The sequence below is a fragment of the Patiria miniata genome, unplaced genomic scaffold (genome assembly GCF_015706575.1).
Source record: "Patiria miniata isolate m_02_andy unplaced genomic scaffold, ASM1570657v1 HiC_scaffold_9, whole genome shotgun sequence".
Classification (NCBI taxonomy): Eukaryota; Metazoa; Echinodermata; class Asteroidea; order Valvatida; family Asterinidae; genus Patiria; species Patiria miniata.
In genome coordinates, this window is record NW_024037076.1 from 24,064,733 (window position 1) to 24,081,660 (window position 16,928).

At 39.7% G+C, this 16,928-nt stretch overlaps 1 protein-coding gene across 1 annotated transcript in view; it reads right to left on the minus strand.

Moving 5' to 3' along the window:
* The window catches only part of LOC119720081 (serine/threonine-protein kinase 32A-like), a 62,345-nt gene that overhangs the window by 24,420 nt on the left and 20,997 nt on the right, over nt 1-16,928 (minus strand). Inside the window, exons 4-6 of the mRNA XM_038189608.1 lie at nt 13,975-14,300; nt 10,800-10,837; nt 4,774-4,863 (exon numbers count right to left, since the gene is read on the minus strand). Coding sequence (XP_038045536.1) covers nt 4,774-4,863; nt 10,800-10,837; nt 13,975-14,300 — 454 coding nt within the window. The remainder of the gene's footprint in view (nt 1-4,773; nt 4,864-10,799; nt 10,838-13,974; nt 14,301-16,928) is intronic.

The following is a 16,928-nucleotide window of genomic DNA, read 5'->3' on the forward strand; positions in this document are numbered from 1 at the left end:
AACTCTCCCCCACTCCCTCCCCAGTCAGTATTTTTTACAGCAAATCAAATTATGTGCAGGGGAGGGATATTATTTCTTCTCTTGCTTGGAGGCAATTCAATGCAGAGCATCACAGGGGGGGGGGGGGGGGAAGGCCACCTCTGACTTCTGAAACACATTTTGTCAAGAAAAAAAAAAGAAAAATGGAGGGAAAAAAATTAAAGGGCGCCCATCCATCACATATTAATGTTTGCAATCAGATGCTTTTTTATTATTTTAAATGAGGAATACTTGAAAATCAAAAGTATTCAAAACCAAAAACAAACGATTTTGATTTTTTTAAATGAGGAAACTTTAAAATCAAAATATCCAAAACAAACAAACAAACAAACAAACAAACAAACAAACAAACAAACAACAAGAAATAAACAAAACCCAAATTCCCAAAACCAACCCCCAACCAAAACAAACAACAAAAAGCAAAAACGACCCCCCCCCCAAATAAAATTAATAAACAAAAACCAAAATAGGAATGTCAGGGTGATTTTCCTCGCCTGGCAAATTTATCATGACATAATGGTAATGAGTTAACGAGGGCGGACAATATCACAGACACAATATCACAGGGACTTTGAAGATTGAGCATGCCCCGACATAATTACTAGATGGCCCCTGCCGACTGAAGGAGGAATAAACAGGAAAAAAAGAAAAGAAAGATGTGCCTGATAAGAGAAGAGGATTTATCACACAGTCATCCTTGAGAATACCGTAACCATGGCGACCAACAACCATCAATTGATGTTGACAAGGTAGGATGGGCCTCCAGGGGGGAACAGAGCCGCAATTCCAGGGATTAATTAACAAGAAAAAAACAGAACGGTTAAATTGAATTCTGCTGCAGTATAGCCCGGCCTCGGCCATTTGGAGACACAGTGAAATAATTTATTGGAGGACGGCAAAGTAAACTTGACATGCGGTGGGTGGGTTTGGTGAGGGTTCAGGGAGATGGTTTTGAATAATACAATTTGGGATGTCAGTCCGCGATGCAGCGAGTCGACGGTTTATTTACTGTGCTTTCTAATTTCTTGAGGAGGTGCGGTCAGACGAGTCAAGCTTAAAACAAGATTACGTCTGAGAAATGCAATTTATATTTATGAAGGTGACAAATCTGTCAGGAGGATTTGTTGACATTACGGCTTTATTCACAAGAGGTCAAACTTTTGAACTGGAAAAATATTTGTCCTAAGTAGCCATATTTAACTTAATTACTGATTCCATCTGTCTATCTAAATAATGCAATATGCATGATATACATCTACATGTTGCAGTTTCTCCAAAATTTGAACAAAAAGGGCACATGTACTTTCATAAAAGTCACATTTTGTTTGGTGTGTCTATATTTGACCAGTTCTGTTTCTGTCCCGTTCTAAATGCAAACGTACACATGAATGTGACGTGAACTACATGCTTGGTAAGCAAATATCCTGTCCCGTCCTGTGTGATGATTTACAAACCAAGTCGCTGAGTAATTTATTTAACACACACCTGAGCGCAAACGGCGACGCTGTCGACACTTATGTGAAAAATAAACATTCTCTGAAGGGGACCGTAAATTGTGCGGTACATGAATTTATGCATGTGAATTCAGTCGGTCAATATGGTACTGGCATCACATGTGTAGACTGGAAGCATTTTAATGGCAAAATTACGATGCCCGACACTTGATTTGTTGATGTTATTACTCGACTCGATGCTTTCTTACAGAATTTTTCTTTTAATTATTGCACGTAGTTCATGCACAGCGCACGGCTGAAATTCCTGCCTGCTTTTAGAATGCACATTTAAAAAATTTGTACGCCAGAGGGTGTGAACATTATCAATAATATATCTTTGAGATTACATGTAGAGGTATGTGGATCACTCGATCGACAAATAATTTAGAGAGTACATGTTGTCAGCTTTTTAATTATTGGAGGTAATAAGCCATTTGACAAACAGGATAACTGGCACGTGATATGTATACATAACTCAAATTTCAAAAGCCTTTACCGATAAATGGTTCAGGATTTTTCCGTACTGCAGCTGCAATGACATGTATACTTTCAGTGTGTTAGGCCAAAAAAAAAAAGTCTCCGGTTTCTGGTATGGAGCTAGCCCCAAAAGTGGTGCGGCGACGCGGCTTTTTTTTTTTTTTACTTTATTTTTCTTCAAATGTCGGCTGATGACTGCAAATGGTGCCCGACTAAATTTAATGCAAAATATATGGGAGTCCAGAGAGGCCACATAAAGCTTATACACGATGGTAACCCCATCTAAAAACACGTTAAAATTGTGCAGCAGCAGGATTCCAGTCAAACCAGTGAGTTTGGCAGTTTTTGACATCATCTATAATACATTGAAAAAAAAAAGACGCGTATGGCTACAGCGACGCGCGCGCATACCAGAAACCGGAGACTTTTTTTTGGCCTTAATCACCTCTTTTCCTCTCTCAAAGAAAATATCATTAGATTTCCTGCTAAAACATTACTAACCTTTTTGGAAAATTAAAAAACTGAAAAAAATGGCACTGTTCTGAAAAATGCATGTACCACAGACTGAAAATCAATTTGTGACTGATTACGTGTAGATGGTACGCATCTTCTGACCTTTGGGTCCATGCAAAATGCATTCTCAAACAGTCAAAAAATTGACAAAATTGACGAGCGTTTATTTGTTCACTTTCAATTACACGTCCAGCTGTCAGCTAAATGGAATCAACGTACGATGGCGAAAAGAAGAAAAAAATCCATATCTGCCTGTCCAAAACAACACGCTGTTAAACATGCGGTAATTAATGTCAAACTGGCCTATTGACGTTGTCAATAAGTAAATACGTACAGTGGCCTGCGAAATCTAACAAGCCATTAGGCTTCTCAAAACCAAAACAACAGTGCATTTGTTTTGATTTGTTTCACATTTTCGGCTTTCTCAATGAACATCCGCATTGCTTTAGAATGGACTATGAACATGCAAACAAACTACATTGTACATGTATTTGAAGGAAAATGACAAAAAGACACAATTCTTTTTTTCCTTTTTTTACATCAACAGGAATTTGTTTTAAGTACATTAGGCCAAAAAAAAAGTCTCCGGTTACTGGTATGCGCGCGCGTCGCCGTAGCCATGCGCGTCGGCAAAATGAAATTTTTTTTTTTTCAATAAAAGATGACGTCTCAAAACCGCCAAACTCACTGGTTTGACTGGAATCCTGCTACTGCACGATTTTAACGTGATTTTAGATGGGGTTATGATCGAGAATAAGCTTTATGTGGCCTCTCTGGACTCCCATATATTTGCACTAAGTTTAGTCGGGCACCATTTGCAGTCATGAGCCGACATTTGAAGCAAAAAAAAACAGGTAAAAAAACTTTTTGGGCAAGCTCCATACCAGAAACCGGAGACTTTTTTTTTTTGGCCTTATATTGGTTGTCTTTGATTTAGTAAATCGCTTTCTTTGTTTTACAGCAATGTACATGTATACCAACCATACCAACCTGACCAACCTATATTACTCTTCTTCAAACCGCCATCATTGAACAAAGAAAAACAAAAATCAACATACATGTACCCTATCCTCTTTTCATGTACATGCAGATGTATCCAATGTATGTATGCTGGTACATGTACATGTGTATGCTAGTTTGCCACACGTATGAGAACTAATAAACATGTTTATTTTAGTCCAAGTGGCATAAATCTATTTTTGTACAAGCTTTTGCTTTGAGCTAAGCATTAAAAATAGCATTCTGATGCAAGGGTGGATCCAGAACACAATTTTTTGGGGGGCCAAAAAATAAAATTGTGTCTTCCAAAAAGTGGGTCAAAAATTTATGGCGTGGGGTTCATAAATCATTGCCTGCCTTTATTTAAATCATTGCCTGCCTTTATTGCGACGTCACATAAGAAAACAAACAATTGGTTTAGTTTTTTTTGGGGGGGGGCATGGCCTCCTTTACCCTCCCCCCCCCGATCCGCCCTTGTTCTGATGCAGTTCACGTGTTTATGCACAGCACAAGCTCTAGCTTTAATTCCATTTAAACTGGGTTGATACATGAAATTTTCGTCCGGGCACATTTTTAGAGCCGCTCGACCTACTTTAGTTTCTTGTTCGGCACGGTAAGAACATGTTTCTGCGTAGCAGACAAAATGTGCTGGATGCTCAGCCATTTGCCGTTCATTCCCCAAGGGAACACTGGAAAACAGTTAGAGACACGTTACCTAAAAAGCTTGAGTTACCTAAAAAGCTTTTGATATATTGCCGCAAGAAAAGCAGGCCATGACTTTCTTGTTCTTCTCGCGGTTGTAATCTTTTGTATGAAAGAGAAAGGTCTGTTTCGGTATCTTTCTGGGATGATTTGGTTAAGTTGAGTCCATCTGGTCTAATTCCGTTGGGATCTGAAACGGCGCTCGTTATTTGACAATAAAAAGAAAGAAGAAGGCCGCGAGAAATTGAGCCTCGCCGTGCGTTTCATTCTCAACCACACGAAAAAAAGAAAGACTGTCAAAGAACAGAATTACCCGGCCGGAAGCTGTGGACAGAATCAGAGCTGTCGGGCTGAAGGTCCAGTGGGAACCAGTTAGCACGGTTACCGGCGGGAAGGCAAACAGCGGAGGCACGAGCAAAACCATGAAGGATCATTGGAGGGGAGACTCGGGCAGGCAGGGAGAGAGAAATAAATGACTTAATCATGCCGCACTGCGGCCCCGTTAGCCTGAGCAGTCACAAATTAAATCAGGCCGGGGCTCGTCACTCACCCATGTACGGCTTGGTTCCGGACATGGAGGTGGCCAGACAGCCCTCTTGAAGCACCGTGGCTATGTTGAAGTCCGTTATGTGCACGTGACCTGCCAAACAAAAAAAGACAAAATATCGTGATTAATGTACCGTCCTTTGAACACATCACAATATTCCAGCGACGCCCACACTCTTTGCTGTATTACAGTTTTTGCATGTTTTAAGGAGAAAAAAATGGACTAACGTTTCAAATTACTTTCACCATCATTTTTTTCCTTCTCAAGTACGTCTACCCAACATGGCTTTTTTGAATAGTATTTCTGCACAGGCATTTGGGTTTTTTTGTGTAGGAGTGCATCAAAGTGCAACTCAATAAAAGTGTCCTTTTAAGCAACGTTGGCCAAGACCCAAGCTGCAAATATTGTACTTTGCTTTGACATTGTGTTGGCATGGTAATCCACTTATTGGTTGGCAAATATCTCCGATTTTAGAAAATATTAGAAAATACACAAACTGTACATGAAACACGTGAAAAGTATAAATTTGGGATTCACTTGTTTTTCCTGCCCCTGTTACATATGATTTTGTAATTTTTGATGCACTTCTTAAATTGTATTCTTCTTCCGAAATGTGAAGTGAATGGCCTGCATGTACCCAACATCCAGGGCCCCCGGGAGAACATTTATTGGACAACTCATGGGGCTACCCTGGTAAAATAAAACGATAACTTAAATGTGAAAAAAAAAACTAAAAAAAAAACGATAAATAAAAAATAAATAAAACAAATACAAATACATTTTTAATGACACTTGAATGGCATATTTCAATTTTTCAGAAGTAACAGGACAGGAAAATGTAACTCTTTGGAATGTAAATTTGTGTAAATTGTACAAATGTACGTATAAAATAAAACTACAATGTTTTCCCTCTTTTAAAACAAATTTCTTTTATACAAATATGAGGAAACGTCATCTGATTCAATAACAAAGCTTTACAGTTACCATGGCAACAGGGGGAGCTTTGATCACAAAGAAATCAAAACACATTCATAAAGAATTCATCTGTTCACCCAAGATGTTTTGCATAATGCTTGAAATTAATAATAAGACGCAATAATGAATTAGCTTCACGGGGGAAATTCACAGTAAATAAATAAGAAAGAATCGGGTTCACCATTAACAAACAAGTTAAAATAAAAAGTTCCAATGATTTATACTGCAATGCACGTTAAGTACAAACATATTGACAAAATGCCCCCCCCCCCCCCAAAAAAAAAGAGCATCAGAAAGCCAATCCAAGACACAAGAGGATTGAGCAAGAAGATGACCGTTCTAAAGTTTCAGGGAAACGGAAATGAGCCTGAATGATGATGATGATGAGACAAACATGTCCGACGCCCTTGAAGTATTCAGGAATGTGGCTGCAGTATTTGCTATTCAGAAAGCCGAGTGTCTCCACTCGAAAAGACGCCTGGCCTTATCAAACAAATCTGATGTTTGAATACATGTTACATCTTGAAATTTTAATTAAAATTTCATTTAAAGGGGTAGAAATGATTTTTTCCCCCTCCATTTGTGAAGCAAATATACAGTACATTTTATAACCATGATTTCACTTTTTAAATTTTTTTTATTATTATTTTTTTTTTTAATGTATTTTTAACATTTACCGGTACCTATTATCAATTGCTATTTATATCGGGATTCCAGTGATAAAAATAAATCTGCATATTGTATTGCCTTCATGAAAAGTACCCGAATGACTGCAATAATGTCAACCGGATGACTACAGTCAACAGAGCGTAGCGCGACACGCAGATGCAGCGCGCAGCACTAGCAGGGTATACGCGCACTGTTGTCAATAGCCACAATGGCAGCTACGAGCGGCGCAATAATTCAACAAAATTTTGAGAAATAAAGGCAGTGTCCTGAAATGTAATTCTTGCGGATCAAGCTAGTCAGCCTAATACAAATAATAATAATAATATTGGATGGCTTTTTTTTCCAGGGGATACACGAATATATTGCACTTGCTATGACAATATTGCACTCGTCTTCGACTCGTGCAATATTGTTATTGCTCGTGCAATATATTCTAGTATACCCCTCAAAGCCATCCAATATTATAGAATTGTTTGATATACATTTGTATACTGTAATCTGAATTGGATATTGATGATTCATATCTTTCAATTTAATTCATATAAACGTCATTATTTTGACCCGGGGTAGAAATTCCGGGACTCTCTAGTTTTCTCTTCGGGTGTGATGAACCTTGCACCCTATAAATACTTGAGGCGGTACGCTAGTGATTGTTTTTTTCATTTACACTCATTGTTCGGGAAATAAACTTTGAACCGGCCCGTTGAAAATGCCACTTGTGTTGTCTCTTTGGCGTTATTATAACAGCTGTCCTTTCTTCCTGGGGTATATTTGCCAAACCTTTTGTACCGTCGTCCCCGCCTCTCATTGGCTGATCGATTGGTAACCATGGGATACCGCCTCAAGTGGAGGCAGCGAGATACGATTACAGAGTACAATCCTAATACACCGATTAGGCAACAATTTCACACAAAAAAAAACCACCTTTTACAACCATGATACAATTTGGTCCAGATTCTGTGATTTTTCTCAACCTATATTTCCATTTACTGACGCAGGCTAAATCTTGTTGACCGCAGCATCCCTTTTAGGTGATGATTTCGGAGCTGAGGACAACATGTACAGAGCACATGTTTGCACAAAGATGCATGACCTAGATTTTCAGGGCATGTGCTCCTGAACCACTTAGTCCGTGCGGGCAAGGAGCAAGGAGCCATACATGTATCTGTTCTTAAATATGGCTGTGAGGTGTCCGATAGGCATCCGCCGAGAAATTCACGGCGGTGATTGTTCCCTTTTTTATACAACGGCCGAGGTGATCCAAAATTGATGGGAACAGCTTCTAAATGCCATCTTGTGAGCAAGGGGGTCTTCTGTGACAGCCAGGTAGCTACATGTACGTCTTACGAGACAAGATTTTTTGGATTACAGGCGCAGACTGATCAAAAGTTTACAAAAGAGAGGACGAGAGGGTTAAAAAAGACGGAAGGCCAAAATGTCGCACTTCCTAACCTTTTGCGGCCGGTCACTGTCTCATATTCATCCAAATGCACACTAAAAGAAGTGTCAGTGCACAGGTTACTGGTAGCAGAAACTTGCCAAAATGTTGGAGTCCCTTTTGAGCTCTGGATATATATAAATTTGTACAACTATATCAAATCAAAATTTCATTAGCCCAGTGGCTCAGGATCGGACACTTCCAAAAGATTCTCTCTCGCGACCTAAAAGTATGTACATGTACTAGAAGTCAGTCAGCCCTGCTTATCGCCAACCGTTTTTTTCAGATTTAGCCAGGAGAAAGATGCCCTACCGGTACATGTTTAGTTTGGGCTAGGTTACTTTCAACTAAGAATCTACCCAAATACTACAAAATGCATATGTAAGATTTGAGGCTTTGCATGGTGGAGATACTAAATAATGAAAGGTTTGCGGAAACACCGCAAAAGTTTATACCTCTGGTTCTTTTCAGAACCATTCTCTTAGCTGAGAAATTATTCGCACATTGTGTTTCCGCAAACCTTTCATTATTTAAAATGCATATGATAACCGGTGGCTGTACATTTTTAACTATGGATTGATAGGGGGGATTTTGAGAAAAAAATTGAACTTGATATGTAGGGGGGAAAAATTGAACTCGATATGTTTCCAGGGCAAATCCTAATGCTGATATCTGATGTTTCCACATCTCAAAATGTGAAGAATCAACGAAATGCATATCTGAACTAATTCAACACACACGTGTAAGGTGTCTAAAGTAAGGAAATTATACGAGCAATGTACATGTACCGGTACGCCTCATTACAAAACTACCAAAGGCATTAACACTAGCCACTCAACCCTGGAAATTTTTTTTTTTAAGCTTGAGCCAGAGACGACATGATAACAACCTCATCAATTATTCATCTGGTTAGAAATCGTTCATCTAGAACACCGGGTATCAAATTTATTACCCCTACCCCCTGCAAGCTGCATTTATTTGCTCAAGTCTTGTCTTTGTATTTCATTCGTTTTTCTTTCTTGACCGGCACGTGTGTGGGCACACATTAATAACGCCCGTTACAATTATTCATTGGTTTGGGGAGGGTCCATTCATTGTTCCACAAAAAAAGGAGAAAAGAAGGAAAAAGAAACATCTAGTCCATTTAGTTACCGGAGGCAGGCTGCAGCTATCAGCCCGACCAATTGAGCCACGTAGCCTGGTTTAATACCGAGTCAATATTGGCCCGCTGAACGCAAATTTCCTGCTGTAACTGATCGATACGGCAGGAAGCGATCCGTGTGGTCAAGATTCCAATGACTGCCCTCCCTGCTTTCATGTTTTTTTTTTTCCTTCTTAATTTCGTTTCTCGCTTTCTCAGCTCTGCCTTGCAGTCGCGTCTTTCAGCGGCTCCTTGTATTGGTTACTCTAATGGCTCGATCTCATCGTCTTCGTCTCACTGGCTGCAATTTTTTTTTCTTTTGCCCACGGCAGATGTACGGTTCATTTAATTCGTCATCAGGTGTTTCTCTTTGCACCTCATAATTGTGATAACTTCTCAAGATAAGACTACGAGAACAAGAAACCAGCTTCTTCAGTGGCTTAGCACGTCATGCATGAAGCATGAAGCGGGCCTCCGGGAAAAAAATAAGTACCCTGACTGTCCTCTTTGAGAAGATAATTTTTGAAATCCCTTGAACAAAACCATGAGCAACTGTCAGAGACTTCAACAGAGAAATGATTAGCTGGTGTCGTTTTGTATTGGTTGCTGGTTCGAATGCCACTTCAGTCAATGTTCTTTGTTGAACTGATGCAGACAAAAACCTCACAAATTATTCACCACAAAAGGCAGAATGTTATTGTTAAAATGTTGGGTAACAGCTACATGTTCATGTACTGTTAGAAATTACGGCACATTACACGTACGTATACGTTTGGCCAACTATCTCTGATCTAATGGTAGAACAACCTCCGTTAGAAATTAACACCTCACATGGTGAACATATACAGGATGAATAAAAAAAAAGCGAAACCCAAATGTCGGGACCATTGTTTTAGTGAAGTTCTGCATGTAACCCTTTGAAAATCTTGGATATGAAAGCCCAATTCATAGGCTGTCTTTTGGTACAAGAATCATTCAAATCCCTCATGCACTTTTTAAGTTACGGAATTTTCAACACATCCACCGTTTTAAAGTTCTATCCACGGATCACACGAAGGTAAGTGTTCTTTCAGCAAAACAAAAACAAATCACATAGGGATGTGTGTGAATTGTTTTCGTTTTGCTGAAAGAATGCACACCTTTTTTGCGATCCGTGGACAGAACTTTAAAACGGTGGTTGTGTTTAAAATTCCGTAACTTGAAAAGTACATGAGTGATTTGAAGGATTCTTGAACTAAAAGAAAGCTTATGAATTGGGCTTTCATATCCTAGATTTTCAAAGTGCTACATGAAGAACTTTACTAAAACAATAGTTCTGACATTTGGGTTTCGTTTTTTTTACTCACCCTGTATGTATAAACAACATACATGTGTAAAAATTTAAACAAAACAAAAGCACTAAGTTTGTCTTGATTTTACAGGTAACCCATCCAAGTTCGTTGCATGTACCGTATTACCCAACTCATCTTGCTGAAGCTATTTCGATGTGTCTATCCTGACATAGAACAAGGACCCTAAATTAATCAAAACTCAATGCTATTAATTATTTCTGGACTGTTCTTGATGCTACTTCTTACAGGTACCCTGTATGCTTCTCTAAGGCCATCTCAATGCTTCATTATTTATCGATATCACCCAGCCTTACTGATATTTATTACGCTAGACTGGAAAGACAGGCACAAATTAACAAGATCAGATACAATGACACGGTGGTACCGTCGGCAAGGTTATAAAATGTCACAAGCAAAGAATTTAATTAAAAAATGGGGAAAAAATAGAGGGAGTGATAAATTGTTTATTCCTTACCTTCCTCATCCAGTAATATGTTGTCTGGCTTGATGTCCCTGCAAAAAAAGGCGATATAAGATAAATGATTGCATCAGATCCTATCACGGGATTGACTGTTTTTGCTTTTTTAATAAAAACACGGGGTGAGGAGGCCTGATAAATGGAGTTATATCACGGAACCAGCGTCAGGTCCTGATGGATTCAGGAAGAGACTTTGAAGACAGCAAAGTGTGCTCCATCACAGTGCAGTTATGGGCTGGTTGGTTTAAACGAGAAAAAATGGTAGGACAGCAAAACAGGGGATTTCTAGTCATAGCATAGCTCGGCAAGCAATGACAAAATGATGATTCTTGAATCCTTCCGTTAAAGACGCGTTTTAGAGGGAAAAACCCACGGTACATGTACGTTTCTCAATAAATTTAATTCAGCAGAGACAGGACAGAGGAATTCTAGCCATAGCATAGCTTGACAACCAATAACAAGATGACAATTTAAAAAAAAAAATTTAACTTTGAAGACCCGTTTTGGGAAAAAGGAAAACAATTTTGGGTTTTCCCAATCCAATTGATTCAGCAGAGAGTGAAGACATGAACAGAGGAATTCTAGCCATAGCATAGCTCGACAACCAATGACAAAATGACAATTTGTTGTCTTCTTCTGTTGAAGGCCCGTATAAGGAAAAGAAAAACAATTGAAGGCTCCCCGATCCATTTAATTCAGCAGAGAAAGAACGACAGAAACAGAGGAATTCTAGTCATGGCATTTAGCCTGGCAACAAATGGCAAAGTGATTAGTTTTTTTCTTCCGTTGAAGACATGTCTTGGGAAAAGGAAAACAAGTGTGGGTTCTTTAATTCATTTGCAGGGGAGAGAGGATGAGAAGGAAGATTTCTTGCCACGAATACCTATGTAGCAAGCAAAAGGGAGCATTAGAACCCTCCTATGCAAACATGCATTCTGAGCCAAGTAGTCCTTTCAGTCAAAATCAATCAAGTGACTGTTTTCAACAGTTAAGAATTCCAAGCCTACCCAGTACATCAGGATTGACTGGCTGAGACTGTTTAAGTATGGTAAATTGCTACAGCTATGCTTTGACTCTGGGTGAGTCAAAAAACAGCTGTCAGACCACAACTTGCTTGCTTTGTCTGTTGACCCAGTTTGACTAGTCACAGTGCTTGCTTGAGATATGATCTGACTGCTGGTGACTAGCCTTCGTTAAAAGTACAATGTACATGTATAGCAGGGGAAGTTTTGACTTGTCTGGGTGGGACTGTTTATATTAGCAGAAGGGTTAACTACAATATTTTTTCGTAAAGAAAAAAGTGTTCCTTGCTCCATTTAAATACATTTATTCAAACAGGCACTTCTTTGAAACAATTTGTGAAAGTCTGAGGTAGTGTAAACATTCTTAAAATCAATTTGTCAGACTGAGGGAGTGAACGCGATACTGTTTCTTTTTTGGGGGGGGGGGGGGGGAGGGGGTTTGAGGAAAGTTAATACAGCGACAAGATACGATTAAGTTACAGAGCTGCACGTCGTTTGTTATGACTCCACCGAACTCCCACTCGAGCCCGTTATTGGCCCCGTAAATATTTGGCTGAATTTTTTCAAACCTTTGCGGAGAGTGCATAAATTGAAAACAGTCCAACACTTTGTTGGGTTGGTGGGAGCTGCACTGCATGTAATGTACACTTGCAGTACTCAACATGCAGATTACCTACCGTACGCAACGTATCGATTTCTGGGGTGAAAGTTGGGTTATGTACACATACTCAGAAGAAAAAGGCAAACTTTGGCGGGTAGACTTGCAGAAGGAGGTATTTTCAAAAATTAGATTATGGCCAGTAACCTACATGTTGTAGTGCAGCGGTGTAGAGTGAGTGTTTTTTTCGGCTCAAGTGCAATAATGTTTTGGAAGTATGTTCTCCATAAATTAAGAGGAAATCTGACAAACAGATCTGTAAGAGCAAGAGATTTATTCAGGTCATTCCGAGGAACTAACAGTATGCTGGTACATTGTTTGGACTTTATGGAACTCAAGGACAAAAAATCTTCAGGAGAAATGGGGCTTGAGCCAGACTCATATGTAACTTTACATATTATATCGGTACGACATCTTGCACCAAACCACATTTCTGAATTCCAATTTGTAACCGCCGTGTTATCAGAACAAACACCTCAGCGCAACAGGGCAGCGCAGGAAAAGAAACTGATCGATCAAAATGAAGAACATGGCCGGCGGGCTATGGTGAAGACCGGGCGCTGACTGCTCAGACAATGGGAACAAAAGACAAGAGATTGACTGGTCTGTTTGAGGCAAGTGCTGAAGAAATTAACGAGTGCCTCTGGACGGAGAGCAGAAACTCGTCCTGCTCAGCCCATTCTCAGACAAGTGAAGTCGTTAATTTCCCCAGAGGATTAGAAATAATGACCGGTTCTACATTTCCCTGCAAATCAGACTTACTCCTCCCCATACGGTTGCTCGTTACATTGAGACCTGTATCACGGTATCAGCCCCAAGTCTGATTTCACTTTCGTGCTTGAGATCCTTTTCATTATAAGAAATTGGAAATCAATGGAGCTTTTTCCTTTTCTTGAGTGGTAGAGAAGACAAAGATTTAATACATTTGGAGCACTTGCAAGTTTACCGTAGAATGAACGAACAAGTAGCTTTCAGTTTCAAACAGTGTTTTGTTTTTCATTTTGATTTTGAATGGGTGCTTTACAAACATGTACCAGTATTTTCATCGAATCTGTATACTAATCCAATAAAGTGGTCGGTAATGCAATCGATTTAACATTTACACCCAACTATCACAAAGTCAATCAAAATGAGCTTGAGGATTGCCGATGCCAAAAATAAAGTAATTTTTTTTTCCGTTATTAATAAAACATGGAAATTGAGATTCCTTAGTCTGAGAGAAAAAAATGGAATTTGCTATAGACGTGGGTGGCATTACGTCATCCATCTTTTCATTAGCACGTGCAGTTTAATCGGTTGCCATGTGTTACCATTCAGCACTCCAGACTCAAGAACCATTGAAATTTAAGTAAATATGTCTGGGAGCTGGATAAGCCCATGTAAAAAAATTCCCGGATGTCCCTGCCCGCCGATACAGCATGGACAGTATAGATACCTTTGAAATGTTATTAGTTTTTATCTTTAAATATTGATCTTTGATTCCAAAACTTACCTATGAATGATGCGGTGAGCATTGAGATAATCTAATGCCAGCGCAATCTCACACAGGTACATCTTGACCCTCTCCGCATCAAACTTGACCCCTTGCTGGATGTGATAGCGCAGGTCCCCGCCTAGCAACAAGTCCACCACCATGAACATGTCTTCCTCGTCTTGGAACGTGAACCAGAGGTTGACCAGGAACGGATGCTCAAGCTGCTGGAGGATTTCTTGTTCCTTCAAGACGTTCCGGACCGCGTCCTTGCGGATGCACATGGACTTGTTCATGTATTTCATGGCAAACATCTTCTTGGTGTCTTTCTTCTGCACGATGCACACCTGAGGAATAATTGCAAAGCAAAGTCAACGGATAACAGCAGGATCAAATCTTCCATGTTAATCAGAATCATTAACACATTAGCATCTAATAATAATAATAATAGCGTCTTGTATAGCGCTCATGTCCGTCACAAAGTGACGCTCCTGGCGCTCTTATTATTACCCTGGCTTTAGAACTGCTGCCATTACGGCGCTCAAGCATTGAAGGAATTTCTTCCTACATTTGTACTAGGTACCCATTTACTACACCTGGGTGGAGAGAGGCAATCGTAGTAAAGTGCCTTGCCCAAGCGCACAAGCGCCATGTTCCCCGTCAGGATTCGAACCCATTGTACCACGGCACACGAGTCAAACACCGTACCACTGGACCACAGCACCCCGAATTAACAATTACAATCTACATTGTATACATTGTATTAATTACAGTGTATTACATTGTATTTATTCCCTGATGAGCGAACCCTTAAATCCAGACAGTGCTGGGGTGTTTCTGGGTGGTACAGTGAGAAACAGGCAGGGCAGTTTGGGACAGTGCAGGGAACGTGTCAACAATAAGATGACAATCTACATTTATGTGATTCACTGTGGAAAATACTCGTTCTCAATCTGTGTGGTGCATTGTGCTGTATTTGTACCCAACAGTTTAGAGTGCGAATTACAGAATGTAGTGGCATGTACACTGTACCCTGTTTGTGAAGATCAAGACAAGGCCCTTCAACCTCTAAATTTGTGATGCGATCAAGCTACATGCGTCGTTTGTCGGGAATTTTCATTTGGAGATACAGGCCAAAATAGGGCCACTTCATCACATCACTTCCTCACATTTCTTGGTGTTCCGACTTCCATAATTTGTGTAACTAAAGATGGTATCAGGATGTGGATTTCACAGCAGTAATGCTGAGATTGTGCTCTTTTCAAATCTGTAATTAACCAAATTTTGACCGGGATTGACAAACGACTCATTTAGCTTGATCGCATCACATTTGCTGTTATTTCCAAAATACAGTGTCCAAACTTTGTACTTTACTTAGCAACAAGATGACCATTTAAAATATGTACAGTGTTCATAGTTTCTTTGTTATGGCTGCCTACCGGAGTATTTAAATTCAACATTTGGGGCTCACTACGATCTACATCGTAATTAAACATCTGGGTACCACTGACCAATCAAAGAAGTGAATTGGCTCATAAATATGCATGAGGTATTGTAACATATGGCGCTGCATACACCCTGGGAAGTAATGCCACATTACACTTCATCCAGTTGACATTCTTTAGCACGAGTTTCTTAAAAAAAATTGGGTTACAATTTTTCCTCATGGATATTTTTTGTTTTGTCTGGGCTCAGTTTCGAGTAAACACTTGAAACTACAGGCATCTGCATTTAACAATCTCCACTCCATCGGAATTCTTGTCCGTAGGCATTATCGCGCGTTAGGTGATCACAGTGTTTATTGTAGAGCGCCGATATATTCCTCGATACCATAATGGCTGGCCATACAGCAGTGGGCATGCAAGCGCACGTTTGTACATGTAGGCATGCCCTTCAAGCCAACAGCTCCATTACAATTCAATTTAGACGGTGTGAACATGCAATTTTTGTGTAAATGATACCGACGCACATTAGTTTGTGTGCGCGGGTTTACGTGAATACTAATGAGCAGGGATTTCGCAAACGAAAGTGTGATGACTGGACAGAATTTCGAGCTACAATTTTAGCTTAGCAAAAAAATACATTGTACTGATCCAGGGCATAATGTAAGCTAATGATCAATATGTCATATGATAAACATCCATGTCAATAAGCTTCATATACATACATTGTATGTATACATGAATGTAATTAATGAAATATTCACTCATTACATTTGCTGGAGGTTTAGCAATGCTTGATCCGAGGCCAGCTTGATCATTGGCTGTTATTTTGAAATGCTGGTTCAGGGGCCCTGTTTATGAAATCACTTCATGATCTTGATTCGCTGCCTCTCTTAAATGCTGGTTCAGGGGCCACATCATGAGATCCTCTCTGTACTGATTGGCTGTTTTATTCTGAACACTGGCTATGTGGCAACATAATTTTCTTCATGTTCATTGGATGTTTACTGTATCAATGCTAACCAATCAATGTCCCCACAATTCCTGGGAATGTCAAAGTGCATTGAATATCAATCAGTGTTGTTCAAAATGCTCACAATTGAAAAACAAAAGTGGCTTCCTAGTTATCCAATCAGAAAAAAAGGTGTGAACAATTTCAAATTGTCTGTAGTGTCAGCCTTGGAGGGCAAATAATGATAATCAACTGTAAGGCCTTCCTAATTTTCCAAACTCAAACTGATAAAAAACCCCATGCAGATATATTTTTGAATCAAGAAATGTGGAGAGTGATGCAAAAATCTACTTGCTTCCCGTCACAATCTGCCGGCAATATTCCCCGCGACCCTTCATCATGTCTACCGTAAGAAATAATCCTCTCCTGCCCCCATATCCGGATTGCCCATTCAGATACTGAACGTCAAGAAGTCGACGTGCAGATATTTCACTGACATTTTGCCTTCTGAGGAAAATTGACCGGATTTAAGCCGCATGGCTTGGCCCGATGTCATGTCGAATTTGGTATGGGTTAGGACA